The sequence below is a fragment of the Oncorhynchus clarkii genome, chromosome 7 (assembly GCF_045791955.1).
Source record: "Oncorhynchus clarkii lewisi isolate Uvic-CL-2024 chromosome 7, UVic_Ocla_1.0, whole genome shotgun sequence".
NCBI classification, from domain to species: Eukaryota; Metazoa; Chordata; class Actinopteri; order Salmoniformes; family Salmonidae; genus Oncorhynchus; species Oncorhynchus clarkii.
Genome location: NC_092153.1, coordinates 6,370,520 through 6,388,222, shown reverse-complemented (window position 1 = coordinate 6,388,222; position 17,703 = coordinate 6,370,520). Strand labels below are relative to the sequence as shown.

The following is a 17,703-nucleotide window of genomic DNA, read 5'->3' as shown; positions in this document are numbered from 1 at the left end:
CGTGTCGTGTCTGCCTGTAGTGTAGTGTAGTGTCGTGTCTGCCTGTAGTGTAGTGTCGTGTCTGCCTGTAGTGTCGTGTCGTGTCTGCCTGTAGTGTCGTGTCGTGTCTGCCTGTAGTGTAGTGTCGTGTCTGCCTGTAGTGTAGTGTCGTGTCTGCCTGTAGTGTAGTGTCGTGTCTGCCTGTAGTGTAGTGTCGTGTCTGCCTGTAGTGTAGTGTCGTGTCTGCCTGTAGTGTCGTGTCGTGTCTAACTGTCGTGTCTGCCTGTCGTGTCGTGTCTGCCTGTAGTGTCTGCCTGTCGTGTCGTGTCTGCCTGTCGTGTCTGCCTGTCGTGTCGTGTCTGCCTGTCGTGTCTGCCTGTAGTGTCATGTCGTGTCTGCCTGTAGTGTCGTGTCTGCCTGTAGTGTCATATCGTGTCTGCCTGTAGTGTCGTGTCGTGTCTGCCTGTCGTGTCGTGTAGTGTCTGCCTGTCGTGTCGTGTCTGCCTGTCGTGTCTGCGTCTGCCTGTCGTGTCTGCCTGTCGTGTCGGCCTGTCGTGTCGTGTCTGCCTGTAGTGTCGTGTCTGCCTGTAGTGTCGTGTCTGCCTGTCGTGTCTGCCTGTAGTGTCGTGTCTGCCTGTCGTGTCGTGTCTACCTGTAGTGTCGTGTCTGCCTGTCGTGTCTGCCTGTAGTGTCATGTCAGAGGACGTGACACCTGCTGTCCTCAGACACGGGAGACTGGACTGATGTGGTGGAATACGATGGGTTGGGATAACGTCTGAAAATATGGTCCACAGCCTTCCCATAATCACCTGTTTGGTACTCAAGGCATTAATAAAGAGTGTGTGGTGTCTTTAGTGTAGTGACTGTCTGCCTGTACTGTAGTGTCTGCCTGTCATGTAGTGTAGTGACTGTCTGCCTGTAGTGTACTGTAGTGACTGTCTGCCTGTAGTGTACTGTAGTGACTGTCTGCCTGTAGTGTAGTGACTGTCTGCCTGTAGTGTAATGTCTGCCTGTAGTGTAGTGTAGTGACTGTCTGCCTGTACTGTAGTGACTGTCTGCCTGTAGTGTAGTGACTGTCTGCCTGTAGTGTAGTGACTAGTGTAGTGTCTGCCTGTACTGTAGTGACTGTCTGCCTGTAGTGAAGTGACTGTCTGCCTGTAGTGTAGTGTAGTGACTGTCTGCCTGTAGTGTAGTGTAGTGACTATCTGCCTGTAGTGTAGTGACTGCCTGTCGTGTCTGCCTGTAGTGTAGTGTCGTGTCTGCCTGTAGTGTAGTGTCTTGTCTGCCTGTAGTGTAGTGTCGTGTCTGCCTGTAGTGTAGTGTCGTGTCTGCCTGTAGTGTCGTGTCTGCCTGCCTGTAGTGTTGTGTCTGCCTGTAGTGTCGTGTCGTGTCTGCCTGTCGTGTCGTGTAGTGTCTGCCTGTCGTGTCGTGTCTGCCTGTAGTGTCTGCCTGTCGTGTCGTGTCTGCCTGTAGTGTCGTGTCTGCCTGTCGTGTCGTGTCTGCCTGTCGTGTCGTGTCGTGTCTGCCTGTCATGTCGTGTCTGCCTGTCGTGTCTGCCTGTAGTGTCGTGTCTGCCTGTCGTGTCTGCCTGTAGTGTAGTGTCGTGTCTGCCTGTAGTGTAGTGTCGTGTCTGCCTGTAGTGTAGTGTCGTGTCTGCCTGTAGTGTAGTGTCGTGTCTGCCTGTAGTGTAGTGTCGTGTCTGCCTGTAGTGTAGTGTCGTGTCTGCCTGTTGTGTCTGCGTCTGCCTGTCGTGTCTGCCTGTCGTGTCGGCCTGTCGTGTCGTGTCTGCCTGTAGTGTCGTGTCTGCCTGTAGTGTCGTGTCGTGTCTGCCTGTAGTGTAGTGTCGTGTCTGCCTGTAGTGTAGTGTTGTGTCTGCCTGTAGTGTAGTGTCGTGTCTGCCTGTAGTGTAGTGTCGTGTCTGCCTGTAGTGTAGTGTCTGCCTGCCTGTAGTGTTGTGTCTGCCTGTAGTGTCGTGTCTGCCTGTCGTGTCGTGTCTGCCTGTCGTGTCGTGTCTGCCTGTCGTGTCGTGTCTGCCTGTAGTGTCTGCCTGTCGTGTCGTGTCTGCCTGTCGTGTCGTGTCTGCCTGTCGTGTCGTGTCTGCCTGTCGTGTCGTGTCTGCCTGTCATGTCGTGTCTGCCTGTCGTGTCGTGTCTGCCTGTAGTGTCGTGTCTGCCTGTCGTGTCTGCCTGTAGTGTAGTGTCGTGTCTGCCTGTAGTGTAGTGTCGTGTCTGCCTGTAGTGTAGTGTCGTGTCTGCCTGTAGTGTAGTGTCGTGTCTGCCTGTAGTGTAGTGTCGTGTCTGCCTGTAGTGTCGTGTCTGCCTGTAGTGTAGTGTCTGCCTGCCTGTAGTGTTGTGTCTGCCTGTAGTGTAGTGTCGTGTCTGCCTGTCGTGTCGTGTCTGCCTGTCGTGTCTGCCTGTCGTGTCGTGTCTGCCTGTAGTGTCTGCCTGTCGTGTCGTGTCTGCCTGTAGTGTCGTGTCTGCCTGTAGTGTCGTGTCTGCCTGTCGTGTCGTGTCTGCCTGTAGTGTCGTGTCTGCCTGTAGTGTCGTGTCTGCCTGTAGTGTCGTGTCTGCCTGTAGTGTCGTGTCTGCCTGTAGTGTCGTGTCTGCCTGTCGTGTCTGCCTGTCGTGTCGTGTCTGCCTGTCGTGTCGTGTCTGCCTGTCGTGTCGTGTCTGCCTGTCGTGTCGTGTCTGCCTGTAGTGTATTGTCGTGTCTGCCTGTAGTGTAGTGTCGTGTCTGCCTGTAGTGTAGTGTCGTGTCTGCCTGTAGTGTCGTGTCTGCCTGTAGTGTAGTGTCTGTCTGTAGTGACTGCCTGCCTGTAGTGTCGTGTCTGCCTGTAGTGTAGTGACTGCCTGCCTGTAGTGTCGTGTCTGCCTGTAGTGTAGTGTAGTGTCTGTCTGTAGTGACTGCCTGCCTGTAGTGTCATGTCTGCCTGTAGTGTAGTGACTGTCTGCCTGTAGTGTAGTGTAGTGTCTGCCTGTAGTGTAGTGTCTGCCTGTAGTGTAGTGTCTGCATGTAGTGTTGTGTCTGCCTGTAGTGTAGTGTCTGTCTGTAGTGTCTGCCTGTAGTGTAGTGTCGTGTCTGCCTGTAGTGTCGTGTCTGCCTGTAGTGTCGTGTCTGCCTGTAGTGTCGTGTCTGCCTGTAGTGTAGTGTCTGTCTGTAGTGTCTGCCTGTAGTGTAGTGTCTGTCTGTAGTGTCTGCCTGTAGTGTAGTGTCTGCCTGTAGCGTAGTGTCTGCCTGTAGTGTAGTGTAGTGTCGTGTCTGCCCGTAGTGTAGTGTCTGCCTGTAGTGTAGTGTAGTGTCTCCCTGTAGTGTAGCCCATACGTGAAAATGTATGCATGCATGACTAAGTCTCTCTGGACCAAGTCTCTCTGGACCAAGTCTCTCTGGACCAAGTCTCTCTGGACCAAGTCTCTTTGGACCAAGTCTCTTTGGACCAAGTCTCTTTGGACCAAGTCTCTTTGGACCAAGTCTCTCTGGACCAAGTCTCTCTGGACCAAGTCTCTCTGGACCAAGTCTCTCTGGACCAAGTCTCTTTGGACCAAGTCTCTCTGGACCAAGTCTCTTTGGACCAAGTCTCTTTGGACCAAGTCTCTTTGGACCAAGTCTCTCTGGACCAAGTCTCTCTGGACCAAGTCTCTCTGGACCAAGTCTCTCTGGATAATAGTGTCTGCTAAATGGCCTTCTATTAGAACTGCACTGTGTTGTGTGGGATTATAACAAGCATGAACAGAGTCCTTTTCTAGAATGACCTGATATTATATGTGTCAGCTCCCTCCAGGGTAACACTGTGGTGAGTGACTGGATGGCCCTGATAAAACTGACCACACACACACCAGTAACCAGCAGTGAATTGTGTGTGTGACTGTTACTAGTTAGGTGTGTGTGTGTGACCGTTTCTAGTTAGGTGTGTGTGTGACCGTTACTAGTTAGGTGTGTGTGTGTGTGACCGTTACTAGTTAGGTGTATGTGTGTGACCGTTACTAGTAGGTGTGTGTGTGTGACCGTTACTAGTTAGGTGTATGTGTGTGACAGTTACTAGTAGGTGTGTGTGTGTGACCGTTACTAGTTAGGTGTGTGTGTGTGTGACCGTTACTAGTTAGGTGTGTGTGTGTGTGTGTGTGACCGTTACTAGTTAGGTGTGTGTGTGTGTGTGACCGTTACTAGTTAGGTGTGTGTGTGTGTGACCGTTACTAGTTAGGTGTGTGTGTGTGTGAGACTGTTACTAGTTAGGTGTGTGTGTGTGTGTGTGTGTGTGTGTGACCGTTACTAGTTAGGTGTGTGTGTGTGTGTGTGACCGTTACTAGTTAGGTGTGTGTGCTGTGTTGAGTGTTCTACAGTATCTGCTGTAACAACCAGTGAGGAGGAGGAGGAGAGGCTAGGAGGTCTTGGGAAATGAGGGGAGTGATTGAAGTGGCAGAGGGATGGCAGTTTATTCCCCCCACGCATTACTACACACACAAACTGTACACAGCACACTGCAATTATAGACGACAATACACTGTTTCACCCACGCTCATTTAGCAGTCACTCACACATGCACCACCCATTATTACAGTCAAGTCAACAGATTCCAAACAACACATTCACATTACAGTCTCTCAACTCAACCTCCTCACACAGCTGTAACCTACAGTTAAATAAACTGGCCCACACACTGACCTCACTTAACCTTCCATCCATCCTGCCAGGTCTAATCTCTGTCTCATAAACAGCCGAGGGTGAAGTGGAGGAATGTACACAGGACCGACAGAACGAATCAGAGTAGAGGCCACATCTCCTGTTAGTCCACTAGCCTTAATAACAGACAAGGAAACGGGTGTGGCGTAAGGACAGTTGGCATCAGAATGCCTTGTATGTAATGACTAGCTCCACCCCTAACCCTCTCACCTCTATGGGTGTAAGCCACGCCCACATCCCCTCTGATTGGGGCTTTGGTTAGCCTGGTTCCTCCTGAAAGATCTATTCTGGCATTACCCGTGTGTAGCCAGAGAATGGCCCTGCCAGCGCCACAACAGTGAGCCAAGATGGAGCTCAGTGGCTCCAATAGAGCCAGTCGCAGAGCAGCTGGTGTGATATTAAACATTAAGAGTGTGACCGGCTCCACCGCGGGCCTGCTGCTTTTGTTTGGCAGCCATGCTGGGCCTCTGATGGATAATAAGACCTGGGCCCAGTCAGGCTAATGGGCCTCACAGCCAGGGAGATATTACACCTAGCCAGTATCCTCACAGCCAGGGAGATATTACACCTAGCCAGTATCCTCACTGCCAGGGAGATATTACACCTAGCCAGTATCCTCACAGCCAGGGAGATATTACACCTAGCCAGTAGCCTCACAGCCAGTATCCTCACAGCCAGGGAGATATTACACCTAGCCAGTAGCCTTACGGTCAGGGAGATATTACACCTAGCCAGTAGCCTCACAGCCAGGGAGATATTACACCTAGTCAGTAGCCTCACAGCCAGGGAGATATTACACCTAGCCAGTAGCCTCACAGCCAGGGAGATATTACACCTAGCCAGTATCCTCACAGCCAGGGAGATATTCCACCTAGCCAGTAGCCTCACAGCCAGGGAGATATTACACCTAGCCAGTAGCCTCACAGCCAGGGAGATATTACACCTAGCCAGTAGCCTCACAGACAGGGAGATATTACACCTAGCCAGTAGCACGTCAGCCAGGGAGATATTACACCTAGCCAGTAGCCTCACAGCCAGTATCCTCACAGCCAGGGAGATATTACACCTAGCCAGTATCCTCACAGCCAGGGAGATATTACACCTAGCCAGTAGCCTCACAGCCAGGGAGATATTACACCTAGCCAGTAGCACGTCAGCCAATACCACACACACCTACTATGGGCAGTATTCTTCAGGATTCGTGGTATAGCTGGTATAGTAGTTGTTCAGTGTAGTGTATCATCGGTCTTGTTGACTTGCTGTTCCATGTGTATGTACAGCTGATATGCTCTACTGAAGACATCCATTCAGACCAGACAGGAAGTATCTCTGAGAGGATGCAGCTATCCTAGCTGTCACTCAGCTGTCATCTTTCATGATACGCTCCCATCCTCCCCGAAGTCTCTCCTACTCGTCTCCTCATCCTCCCCCTTTCTTCTTGTTTGTCTGTCTCTTTCCTCCCTGTTAGTGGGTGACTACTGAGCAGGAACAGATTGGAACCCTTGTTGCCGTGACGTCTGGAGGACATGTATTACAGCTTGTCAGACCTCTGATGTTATCTGGGTCTTGTGTGTGTGCCGTTGATTGACAGGCTTCTCTCTCTTTGTTGCAGACGCCTTTGTGAACAGCCAGGAGTGGACCCTGAGCCGATCGGTACCAGAACTCAAAGTGGTGAGTCTGAAATTGGATACAAACGCTCCAGTGAGTCTTCTCCTGGACGTACATGTACACAGACCAGGAATGAGGTCAAAACTTGAAACAGAATAGAATTGCCTTCCTCTATATTCCATATTCTCTATATTCATGTATGCATCTGAGGCAGTCTTCCTCTATATTCCATATTCTCTATATTCATGTAGGCATCTGAGGCAGTCTTCCTCTATATTCCATATTCTCTATATTCATGTATGCATCTGAGGCAGTCTTCCTCTATATTCCATATTCTCTATATTCATGTATGCATCTGAGGCATTCTTCCTCTATATTCCATATTCTCTATATTCATGTAGGCATCTGAGGCAGTCTTCCTCTATATTCCATATTCTCTATATTCATGTAGGCATCTGAGGCAGTCTTCCTCTATATTCCATATTCTCTATATTCATGTAGGCATCTGAGGCAGTCTTCCTCTATATTCCATATTCTCTATATTCATGTAGGCATCTGAGGCAGTCTTCCTCTATATTCCATATTCTCTATATTCATGTAGGCATCTGAGGCAGTCTTCCTCTGAAGATCTTCTCAGCTTTATCCACTGCAGCACAACCATTCTGATTATTACAAGCCAAAGTAGAAGATATGCAAAACCAGGAAACAGCCTCACTTCCCTGTTCTTCTTCCTCCCCCAGGGCATTGTGGGTAACCTGGCCAGTGGGAAGTCTGCGCTGGTTCACAGGTACCTGACAGGAACATACGTCCAGGAGGAATCTCCAGAAGGTAAGACCAGGGTGCTCTCTGCTGCTCACCACGTTTGTGTGTGTGTCTGTACCTGTGTGTGTCTGTACCAGTGTGTGTGTCTGTACCAGTGTGCGTGTCTGTACCAGTGTGCGTGTCTGTACCAGTGTGCGTGTCTGTACCAGTGTGCGTGTCTGTACCAGTGTGCGTGTCTGTACCAGTGTGCGTGTCTGTACCAGTGTGTGTCTGTACCAGTGTGTGTGTCTGTACCAGTGTGTGTGTCTGTACCAGTGTGCGTGTCTGTACCAGTGTGCGTGTCTGTACCAGTGTGTGTCTGTACCAGTGTGTGTGTCTGTACCAGTGTGCGTGTCTGTACCAGTGTGCGTGTCTGTACCAGTGTGCGTGTCTGTACCAGTGTGCGTGTCTGTACCAGTGTGCGGTGTCTGTACCAGTGTGCGGTGTCTGTACCAGTGTGCGTGTCTGTACCAGTGTGCGTGTCTGTACCAGTGTGCGTGTCTGTACCAGTGTGCGGTGTCTGTACCAGTGTGCGTGTCTGTACCGATGTGTGTCTGTACCTGTCAGTGGAGGACTCTGAAATGGCACCCTTTTCACTACTTTGTTTTAGGGCACTATATATAGGGAATAGGGTGCCGTTTCAGATGCAGATCATGTCTGTCAGTCGATAGTGGTGTGGTTGGGTAGGGAAAAGCTTCTTAGAAAGCCTTAATAAATTCACCAGGGTGCCGTGCTCATGCTGAAAACTTCTTGCCGCTACCCATCCCTGTAGCGGGATCATCTCCGTCTGCAACCGCTGAATAGCATAGCGCAACAGTCAAATAATATTACTAGAAAATATTCATATTCATGAAATTACAAGTGCAATATTTTGAAGCACAGCTTAGCCTTTTGTAAATCACCCTGTCGTCTCAGATTTTGAAATTATGCTTTACAGCGAAAGCAATCCAAGCGTTTGTGTAAGTTTATCGATAGCCTAGCATAGGATTATGTACACTTAGCATCATGAAGCTTGGTCACAAAAATCAGAAAAGCAATCAAATTAACCGTTTACCTTTGATTATCTTCGGATGTTTTCACTCACGAGACTCCCAGTTACACAGCAAATGTTCCTTTTGTTCCATAAAGATTATTTTTATACCCAAAATACTGACTTTTGTTTGTGGCGTTATGTTCAGAAATCCACAGGAAAGAGCGGTCACGACAACGCAGACGGAAATTCCAAATAGTCTTCATAATGTCCACAGAAACATGTCAAACATTTTTTATAATCATTCCTCAGGTAGTTTTTAAAATATATATTTGATAATATATCAACCGAGTGTGTAGCTTTTTTCCATAACAGCGGGAGGAACAATGGCCGGTTTACTCAATTGTGCACCAACTCACTCTGAGAGCCCCCACCTCTCCACTTACGCAATGTGATCCTTCACGCTCATTTTTCAAAATGAAAGCCTGAAACTATGTCTAAAGACTGTTGACACCTTAGGGAAGCCACAGAAAAAGGAATCTGGTTGATATCCCTTTAAATGGAAGACAGGCACGCATAGGAACACAGAATAACACAAAATAAGAGGCTCTTCCTGATTGGATTATCCTCAGGCTTTCGCCTGCAATATCAGTTCTGTTATACCCACAGACAATATTTTGACAGTTTTGGAAACTTTAGTGTTTTCTATCCTAATCTGTCAATTATATGCAAATTCTAGCATCTGGTCATGAGAAATAGGCCGTTTACTTTGGGAACGTTATTTTTCCAAACATAAAAATAGTGCCACTAGCTTAAAGAGGTTGCTTAACCCAACTGCCCAGCTACAAGGAGCTGGAGAGAGCAGTATGTTAGTCCTGAAGCTAGTGTTCTCTCCCTGTTACCTCTCCTCAAGCTAAGCCTGAGGTGCTCCTCTCCTCCACACCAGGCTGCGTCTCAATAGTCCAGTGTCCTCTCCTCCACTCCAGGCTGCGTCTCAATAGTCCAGTGTCCTCTCCTCCACACCAGGCTGCGTCTCAATAGTCCAGTGTCCTGTCCTCCACTCTAGGCTGCGTCTCAATAGTCCAGTGTCCTCTCCTCCACTCCAGGCTGCATCTCAATAGTCCAGTGTCCTCTCCTCCACTCCAGGCTGCGTCTCAATAGTCCAGTGTCCTCTCCTCCACACCAGGCTGCGTCTCAATAGTCCAGTGTCCTCTCCTCCACTCCAGGCTGCGTCTCAATAGTCCAGTGTCCTCTCCTCCACTCCAGGCTGCATCTCAATAGTCCAGTGTCCTCTCCTCCACTCCAGGCTGCGTCTCAATAGTCCAGTGTCCTTTCCTCCACTCCAGGCTGCGTCTCAATAGTCCAGTGTCCTCTCCTCCACTCCAGGCTGCGTCTCAATAGTCCAGTGTCCTCTCCTCCACACCAGGCTCCGTCTCAATAGTCCAGTGTCCTCTCCTCCACTCCAGGCTGCGTCTCAATAGTCCAGTGTCTTCTCCTCCACTCCAGGCTGCATCTCAATAGTCCAGTGTCCTCTCCTCCACTCCAGGCTGCGTCTCAATAGTCCAGTGTCCTCTCCTTCACTCCAGGCTGCGTCTCAATAGTCCAGTGTCCTCTCCTCCACACCAGGCTGTGTCTCAATAGTCCAGTGTCCTCCTTTAATCATCTCCTCTCCTCTTGTTCAGCTGCAGTAGTCTAAAAGAAGTGGACAGGTACCAAGTCAGATACATGGCAGTCATCGCTCATCTGTCCTATTGCTTTCAGCTCTCCTGTGGCTTCATATCAATGCAGATGAAGGAAAGGAGATTGGGACAGGAAGTCACCAGACACTATTGAGATGCAGCCCTTCATGTAGCGGTAGCGTGTTAGCATCATCAGTTCGGTCCAGGCCCTGAGGAGACAGCCATACTCTGCATCCATTATTGAAGCTTAGAGGAGGCACCCTGCCAGCTCTGCTCGCCCACAGACGGGAGCCCTCTCTACGCTCTACTTTCAGAGACCTCAGCATGTTAATATTTCAACACTCTGTATGGAAAACGTTGCCTCATAAATTTACATTTGACATTTTAGTCATTTAGCAGTCGCTCTTATCCAGAGAGACTTAACCCCAATTGTTCCTTTAAGTGCCTTGCTCAAGGGCATATTGACATATTTTTGAAACCTAGTCGGCTCAGGGATTTGAAACCGCAACCTTTCGGTTACTGGCCCGATGGTCTTAACTGATAGCCTACCTGCCGCCCTGTAGATGGGCTTAGATAGTCTTATAGGGGAATAGCCTAGTAAATATTGAGACACCTATTGGAAGGTTTAACGTTTAAATGCAGGAGTAAAACTGAAGGATGATCTGTGTGTCCCACTGTATTTGTCTGTCAGTCACTCTTCATAGCTGCTGGCTTGAGTCTGTGCATGCCGGTGGCAGGCTAGGGAATATCCAAAAAGTCACTCTTCATAGCTGCTGGCTTGAGTCTGTGCATGCCGGTGGCAGGCTAGGGAATATCCAAAAAGTCACTCTTCATAGCTGCTGGCTTGAGTCTGTGCATGCCGGTGGCAGGCTAGGGAATATCCAAAAAGTCACTCTTCATAGCTGCTGGCTTGAGTCTGTGCATGCCGGTGGCAGGCTAGGGAATATCCAAAAAGTCACTCTTCATAGCTGCTGGCTTGAGTCTGTGCATGCCGGTGGCAGGCTAGAGAATATCCAAAAAGTCACTCTTCATAGCTGCTGGCTTGAGTCTGTGCATGCCGGTGGCAGGCTAGGGAATATCCAAAAAGTCACTCTTCATAGCTGCTGGCTTGAGTCTGTGCATGCCGGTGGCAGGCTAGGGAATATCCAAAAAGTCACTCTTCATAGCTGCTGGCTTGAGTCTGTGCATGCCGGTGGCAGGCTAGGGAATATCCAAAAAGTCACTCTTCATAGCTGCTGGCTTGAGTCTGTGCATGCCGGTGGCAGGCTAGGGAATATCCAAAAAGTCACTCTTCATAGCTGCTGGCTTGAGTCTGTGCGTGCCGGTGGCAGGCTAGAGAATATCCAAAAAGTCACTCTTCATAGCTGCTGGCTTGAGTCTGTGCATGCCGGTGGCAGGCTAGGGAATATCCAAAAAGTCACTCTTCATAGCTGCTGGCTTGAGTCTGTGCATGCCGGTGGCAGGCTAGGGAATATCCAAAAAGTCACTCTTCATAGCTGCTGGCTTGAGTCTGTGCATGCCGGTGGCAGGCTAGGGAATATCCAAAAAGTCACTCTTCATAGCTGCTGGCTTGAGTCTGTGCATGCCGGTGGCAGGCTAGGGAATATCCAAAAAGTCACTCTTCATAGCTGCTGGCTTGAGTCTGTGCATGCCGGTGGCAGGCTAGGGAATATCCAAAAAGTCACTCTTCATAGCTGCTGGCTTGAGTCTGTGCGTGCCGGTGGCAGGCTAGAGAATATCCAAAAAGTCACTCTTCATAGCTGCTGGCTTGAGTCTGTGCATGCCGGTGGCAGGCTAGGGAATATCCAAAAAGTCACTCTTCATAGCTGCTGGCTTGAGTCTGTGCGTGCCGGTGGCAGGCTAGGGAATATCCAAAAAGTCACTCTTCATAGCTGCTGGCTTGAGTCTGTGCGTGCCGGTGGCAGGCTAGAGAATATCCAAAAAGTCACTCTTCATAGCTGCTGGCTTGAGTCTGTGCATGCCGGTGGCAGGCTAGGGAATATCCAAAAAGTCACTCTTCATAGCTGCTGGCTTGAGTCTGTGCATGCCGGTGGCAGGCTAGGGAATATCCAAAAAGTCACTCTTCATAGCTGCTGGCTTGAGTCTGTGCATGCCGGTGGCAGGCTAGGGAATATCCAAAAAGTCACTCTTCATAGCTGCTGGCTTGAGTCTGTGCATGCCGGTGGCAGGCTAGGGAATATCCAAAAAGTCACTCTTCATAGCTGCTGGCTTGAGTCTGTGCGTGCCGGTGGCAGGCTAGAGAATATCCAAAAAGTCACTCTTCATAGCTGCTGGCTTGAGTCTGTGCATGCCGGTGGCAGGCTAGGGAATATCCAAAAAGTCACTCTTCATAGCTGCTGGCTTGAGTCTGTGCATGCCGGTGGCAGGCTAGGGAATATCCAAAAAGTCACTCTTCATAGCTGCTGGCTTGAGTCTGTGCATGCCGGTGGCAGGCTAGGGAATATCCAAAAAGTCACTCTTCATAGCTGCTGGCTTGAGTCTGTGCATGCCGGTGGCAGGCTAGGGAATATCCAAAAAGTCACTCTTCATAGCTGCTGGCTTGAGTCTGTGCATGCCGGTGGCAGGCTAGGGAATATCCAAAAAGTCACTCTTCATAGCTGCTGGCTTGAGTCTGTGCGTGCCGGTGGCAGGCTAGAGAATATCCAAAAAGTCACTCTTCATAGCTGCTGGCTTGAGTCTGTGCATGCCGGTGGCAGGCTAGGGAATATCCAAAAAGTCACTCTTCATAGCTGCTGGCTTGAGTCTGTGCGTGCCGGTGGCAGGCTAGGGAATATCCAAAAAGTCACTCTTCATAGCTGCTGGCTTGAGTCTGTGCGTGCCGGTGGCAGGCTAGGGAATATCCAAAAAGTCACTCTTCATAGCTGCTGGCTTGAGTCTGTGCATGCCGGTGGCAGGCTAGGGAATATCCAAAAAGTCACTCTTCATAGCTGCTGGCTTGAGTCTGTGCATGCCGGTGGCAGGCTAGGGAATATCCAAAAAGTCACTCTTCATAGCTGCTGGCTTGAGTCTGTGCATGCCGGTGGCAGGCTAGGGAATATCCAAAAAGTCACTCTTCATAGCTGCTGGCTTGAGTCTGTGCATGCCGGTGGCAGGCTAGGGAATATCCAAAAAGTCACTCTTCATAGCTGCTGGCTTGAGTCTGTGCGTGCCGGTGGCAGGCTAGGGAATATCCAAAAAGTCACTCTTCATAGCTGCTGGCTTGAGTCTGTGCGTGCCGGTGGCAGGCTAGGGAATATCCAAAAAGTCACTCTTCATAGCTGCTGGCTTGAGTCTGTGCGTGCCGGTGGCAGGCTAGGGAATATCCAAAAAGTCACTCTTCATAGCTGCTGGCTTGAGTCTGTGCATGCCGGTGGCAGGCTAGGGAATATCCAAAAAGTCACTCTTCATAGCTGCTGGCTTGAGTCTGTGCATGCCGGTGGCAGGCTAGGGAATATCCAAAAAGTCACTCTTCATAGCTGCTGGCTTGAGTCTGTGCATGCCGGTGGCAGGCTAGGGAATATCCAAAAAGTCACTCTTCATAGCTGCTGGCTTGAGTCTGTGCATGCCGGTGGCAGGCTAGGGAATATCCAAAAAGTCACTCTTCATAGCTGCTGGCTTGAGTCTGTGCGTGCCGGTGGCAGGCTAGAGAATATCCAAAAAGGCACTCTTCATAGCTGCTGGCTTGAGTCTGTGCATGCCGGTGGCAGGCTAGGGAATATCCAAAAAGTCACTCTTCATAGCTGCTGGCTTGAGTCTGTGCGTGCCGGTGGCAGGCTAGAGAATATCCAAAAAGTCACTCTTCATAGCTGCTGGCTTGAGTCTGTGCATGCCGGTGGCAGGCTAGGGAATATCCAAAAAGTCACTCTTCATAGCTGCTGGCTTGAGTCTGTGCGTGCCGGTGGCAGGCTAGGGAATATCCAAAAAGAAAAATGTCAACAACTCAACGGGTGTTTTTCGCTTCTTTGCCTCTTGATTATAACAGTCAGCTGCCAAGAGAAACACAATCCAGCATTTGAAGGCAGAATGTGTTTTAGCGAAGTTAAAACGACAAGCCTTCGGTCTTTGATCCAGGCAAATTCTTGGCACCGCCGCCCATCTAGGAAGTGTTTCCACCCAAAAGAACTCTGTCTCTTTGATATAGTTGTTCCATGACCAATGGCCCAACAAATATAGAAAATCCCTGCTTGATCACACACGCTGTCTTAACCACCTATCTAAAAATGGATGCTCCCAAGACGGTCCCCAATTCTCCTGGAAATTGATTGAGTTGTAGGCTGCTGTAGTTGCTCCCAGGCCTATTCTTAGTGTGTAGACTGGAGTCTGCAGAGGGAATGGCAGCTAGTACTGACTGCTGTGGTGGTCTCTCTCAGGTCCTCTCAGACACACAGCGTATGAATGGACACATTATGATAGGTTATAGAACACCAACCCAAACACACCTGGCTGTTGTCACAACGTTCTCACAACGTCACCACAACGTGCTGGCTGCCATGTTAACACAACGTAAGGGCCCAATGTAGATAGCATAATGCAGGATAGTTGTGTGTGAGGTTATGGTAGGTCATGTGACATCAGACAGCGTCAGATGTGATTATAGCTACTAGGATCTGTTTAAAGACCTGCTCTTCTACCACCCACTGACTGGCCAGGGGTAATGTGCGATTGTGACATTCTATGTGATAACCCCACTGCACTCTCCCTACCCCCTCTCCTCTCACAGCTCTAGGCTGTACACTCAACCTGGGAGGCTTGGTTTTCTCTCTAGACTTTCTGACCTAGGGTGTCTGTCTGTCTGTCTCTGTCTCTCTCTGTGTGTGTGTGTGTGTGTGTGTGTGTGTGTGTGTTTAATTTGAACTGAGAATATAACTTGCCTGCACCTTGGATTTGCTTTTATTTCCTCTCTTTGTTCTTGTCTGCATTTGTAACTAGCTGACGTGGATGCAGGTAACTATCCTCTTCTCTCATTCTGTCTGTGGCCCTTGTGGAATGTTTTCCTCTCTGCTTTAGGGTCTTACCATTTCACAGTAGCAGCTTGATAATAGGTCAGGTTGCCCATAATCATTCCAGATATCACCACAACAAAGCATTCTGTATCTAAAGTGCTACTCTGAATGGCCACAAGCCAGGTATTTCCCACTTAGACAATCTAGTGTGACAGTCAAACGAGCAGCTAGATGATGAACCTGAGGCTGATCAAGTTGCTGCTGTGCTAACATTTAGCTTGTAGCTTCACGTAGCTAACACTCTCCTTTTCACTCTGTCACTGTGTCTGTTGTTTCCTTTGTGGAGCCACAACTCACCCCTTCTCTATGTCACACACACACACACACACACACACACACACACACACACACACACACACACTGAGCAGCTGACTCAGCAGAGAGCCAAGCCACAAAGCTGCACCAGCAGGTAGCCTAGTGGTTAGAGCGTTGGCCTAGTAACCAGCAGGTAGCCTAGTGGTTAGAGCGTTGGACTAGTAACCAGCAGGTAGCCTAGTGGTTAGAGCATTGGACTAGTAACCAGCAAGTAGCCTAGTGGTTAGAGAGTTGGACTAGTAACCAGCAGGTATCCTAGTGGTTAGAGCGTTGGACTAGTAACCAGCAGGTAGCCTAGTGGTTAGAGTGTTGGACTAGTAACCAGCAGGTAGTCTAGTGGTTAGAGTGTTGGGCCAGTAACCAGCAGGTAGCCTAGTGGTTAGAGCGTTGGGACGGCAGGTAGCCTAGTGGTTAGAGCGTTGGACTAGTAACCAGCAGGTAGCCTAGTGGTTAGAGCGTTGGGACGGCAGGTAGCCTAGTGGTTAGAGCGTTGGACTAGTAACCAGCAGGTAGCCTAGTGGTTAGAGCGTTGGACTAGTAACCAGCAGGTAGCCTAGTGGTTAGAGCGTTGGACTAGTAACCAACCAGCAGGTAGCCTAGTGGTTAGAGCGTTGGACTAGTAACCAGCAGGTAGCCTAGTGGTTAGAGCGTTGGACTAGTAACCAACCAGCTGGTAGCCTAGTGGTTAGAGCGTTGGACTAGTAACCAGCAGGTAGCCTAGTGGTTAGAGCGTTGGACTAGTAACCAGCAGGTAGCCTAGTGGTTAGAGCGTTGGACTAGTAACCAGCAGGTAGCCTAGTGGTTAGAGCGTTGGACTAGTAACCAGCAGGTAGCCTAGTGGTTAGAGCGTTGGACTAGTAACCAGCAGGTAGCCTAGTGGTTAGAGCGTTGGACTAGTAACCAACCAGCTGGTAGCCTAGTGGTTAGAGCGTTGGACTAGTAACCAGCAGGTAGCCTAGTGGTTAGAGCGTTGGACTAGTAACCAGCAGGTAGCTTAGTGGTTAGAGTGTTGGACCAGTAACCGAAATGTTGCTAGATGGAATTCCCGAGCTGACAAGGTAAAAATCAGTCTTTCTGTCCCTGAACAAGGCAGTTAACCCACTGTTCCCCTGTAGGCTTTCATTAAAAATAAGAATTTGTTCTTCACTGACCTGCCTAGTTAAATAAAGTTTAAATAAATGTAAAATATATATATATATATAAAATGAGGATTTTCTCTGCATACAAATATGAGGGTGTGTGTATTTTGGTGTATATGCATATTTATTATTAGGGATTTTCCACACATGTTCTTATTTTTCCTGCATGGATGGACTCCACTTGGAGCTGCTTGGAGAGCAGAGAGGCCCTCTCTCTTCAAGAGGTCCTCGCCAGAGCGCTCTAAATACCCACCAGCCTTCAGTCTATAACCGGACTGTGCCCCCGCCACCTCTTTCCTCCCCTATGCCCCACCCAGCCCTTCGCCAATCTCCCCCCTGAGCAAATTGGAGTGGGCTTCCTTCCAGAACCCCGCAGCTGGAAAAAGACTTTGGGAAAAGCTGCTGCTGTGTGGTGCTGGCTGACTGACTGACCCATGGCCTAGCCTCTTCCTGTTCCCCTGACACACACACACACACACACACACACACACACACACACACACACACAGCCAGTTAACCATGTCATTATGGGTTCCCTGGCCTGGCTCACATTCCAACTCCCAAACACCACATATATGGTTAGCAGCAGCTCACACACTTAAGACCTGAGCTGTATTAGATGGTATTTTTGACAGTTAAACGCTGTGGAAGTTGACAGGTTGCTTATCACTTTATTTTTAAACATTTTTTGTGTGTAAAAGTGCTCTTCATGCCATGCACACTAAGTTCCCAATAACTTGGGGATGCAATGTCTTGCTGTAGGAGACAGACCACTCTACAGTGTGTTGGTGTTTCTACTTTAAGGGGTGCTAGACTGATGGTCAGTATCTTTAACCAGGGAGTAAAACCCTGTGTTGTCCCCCTGTGGGTCGAGGGAGTCAGACAAGGTTTTGCAGATGGTTGATGATGATGATGATGACTCCAAGGTTAGGTCTCAGTGCGACACATTCTGCGCAGTGTGTTCAGTCTGTCCCGGGCCTGGCCCCCTTATCTCTCTACATCATCTCTCTACATCATCTCTCTACATCTCCCCTTCTTCATCTCTCTCTCTTCATCTCTCTACATCTCTCTCTCCCTTCATCTCTCTCTCTTCATCTCTCTACATCTCCCTCTCTCTCTTCATCTCTCTACATCTCCCTCTCTCTCTTCATCTCTCTACATCTCCCTCTCTCTCCATCTCTACATCTCCCTCACTCTCTTCATCTCTCTACATCTCCCTCTCTCTCTTCAAATCAAATTTCAAATCAAATCAAATTTATTTATATAGCCCTTCGTACATCAGCTGATATCTCAAAGTGCTGTACAGAAACCCAGCCTAAAACCCCAAACAGCAAGCAATGCAGGTGTAGAAGCACGGTGGCTAGGAAAAACTCCCTAGAAAGGCCAAAACCTAGGAAGAAACCTAGAGAGGAACCAGGCTATGTGGGGTGGCCAGTCCTCTTCTGGCTGTGCCGGGTGGAGATTATAACAAAACATGGTCAAGATGTTCAAATGTTCATAAATGACCAGCATGGTCGAATAATAATAAGGCA

At 49.3% G+C, this 17,703-nt stretch overlaps 1 protein-coding gene across 3 annotated transcripts in view; it reads left to right on the top strand.

The window, feature by feature from the left end:
* Positions 1 to 17,703, top strand: part of LOC139412768 (arf-GAP with GTPase, ANK repeat and PH domain-containing protein 1-like) — a 189,014-nt gene that overhangs the window by 37,082 nt on the left and 134,229 nt on the right. For all 3 annotated transcript variants that reach the window (XM_071159467.1, XM_071159466.1, XM_071159465.1), the window contains exons 2-3: positions 6,269 to 6,327; positions 7,005 to 7,092. In XM_071159467.1, the coding sequence (XP_071015568.1) occupies positions 6,269 to 6,327; positions 7,005 to 7,092 (147 nt within the window). The remainder of the gene's footprint in view (positions 1 to 6,268; positions 6,328 to 7,004; positions 7,093 to 17,703) is intronic.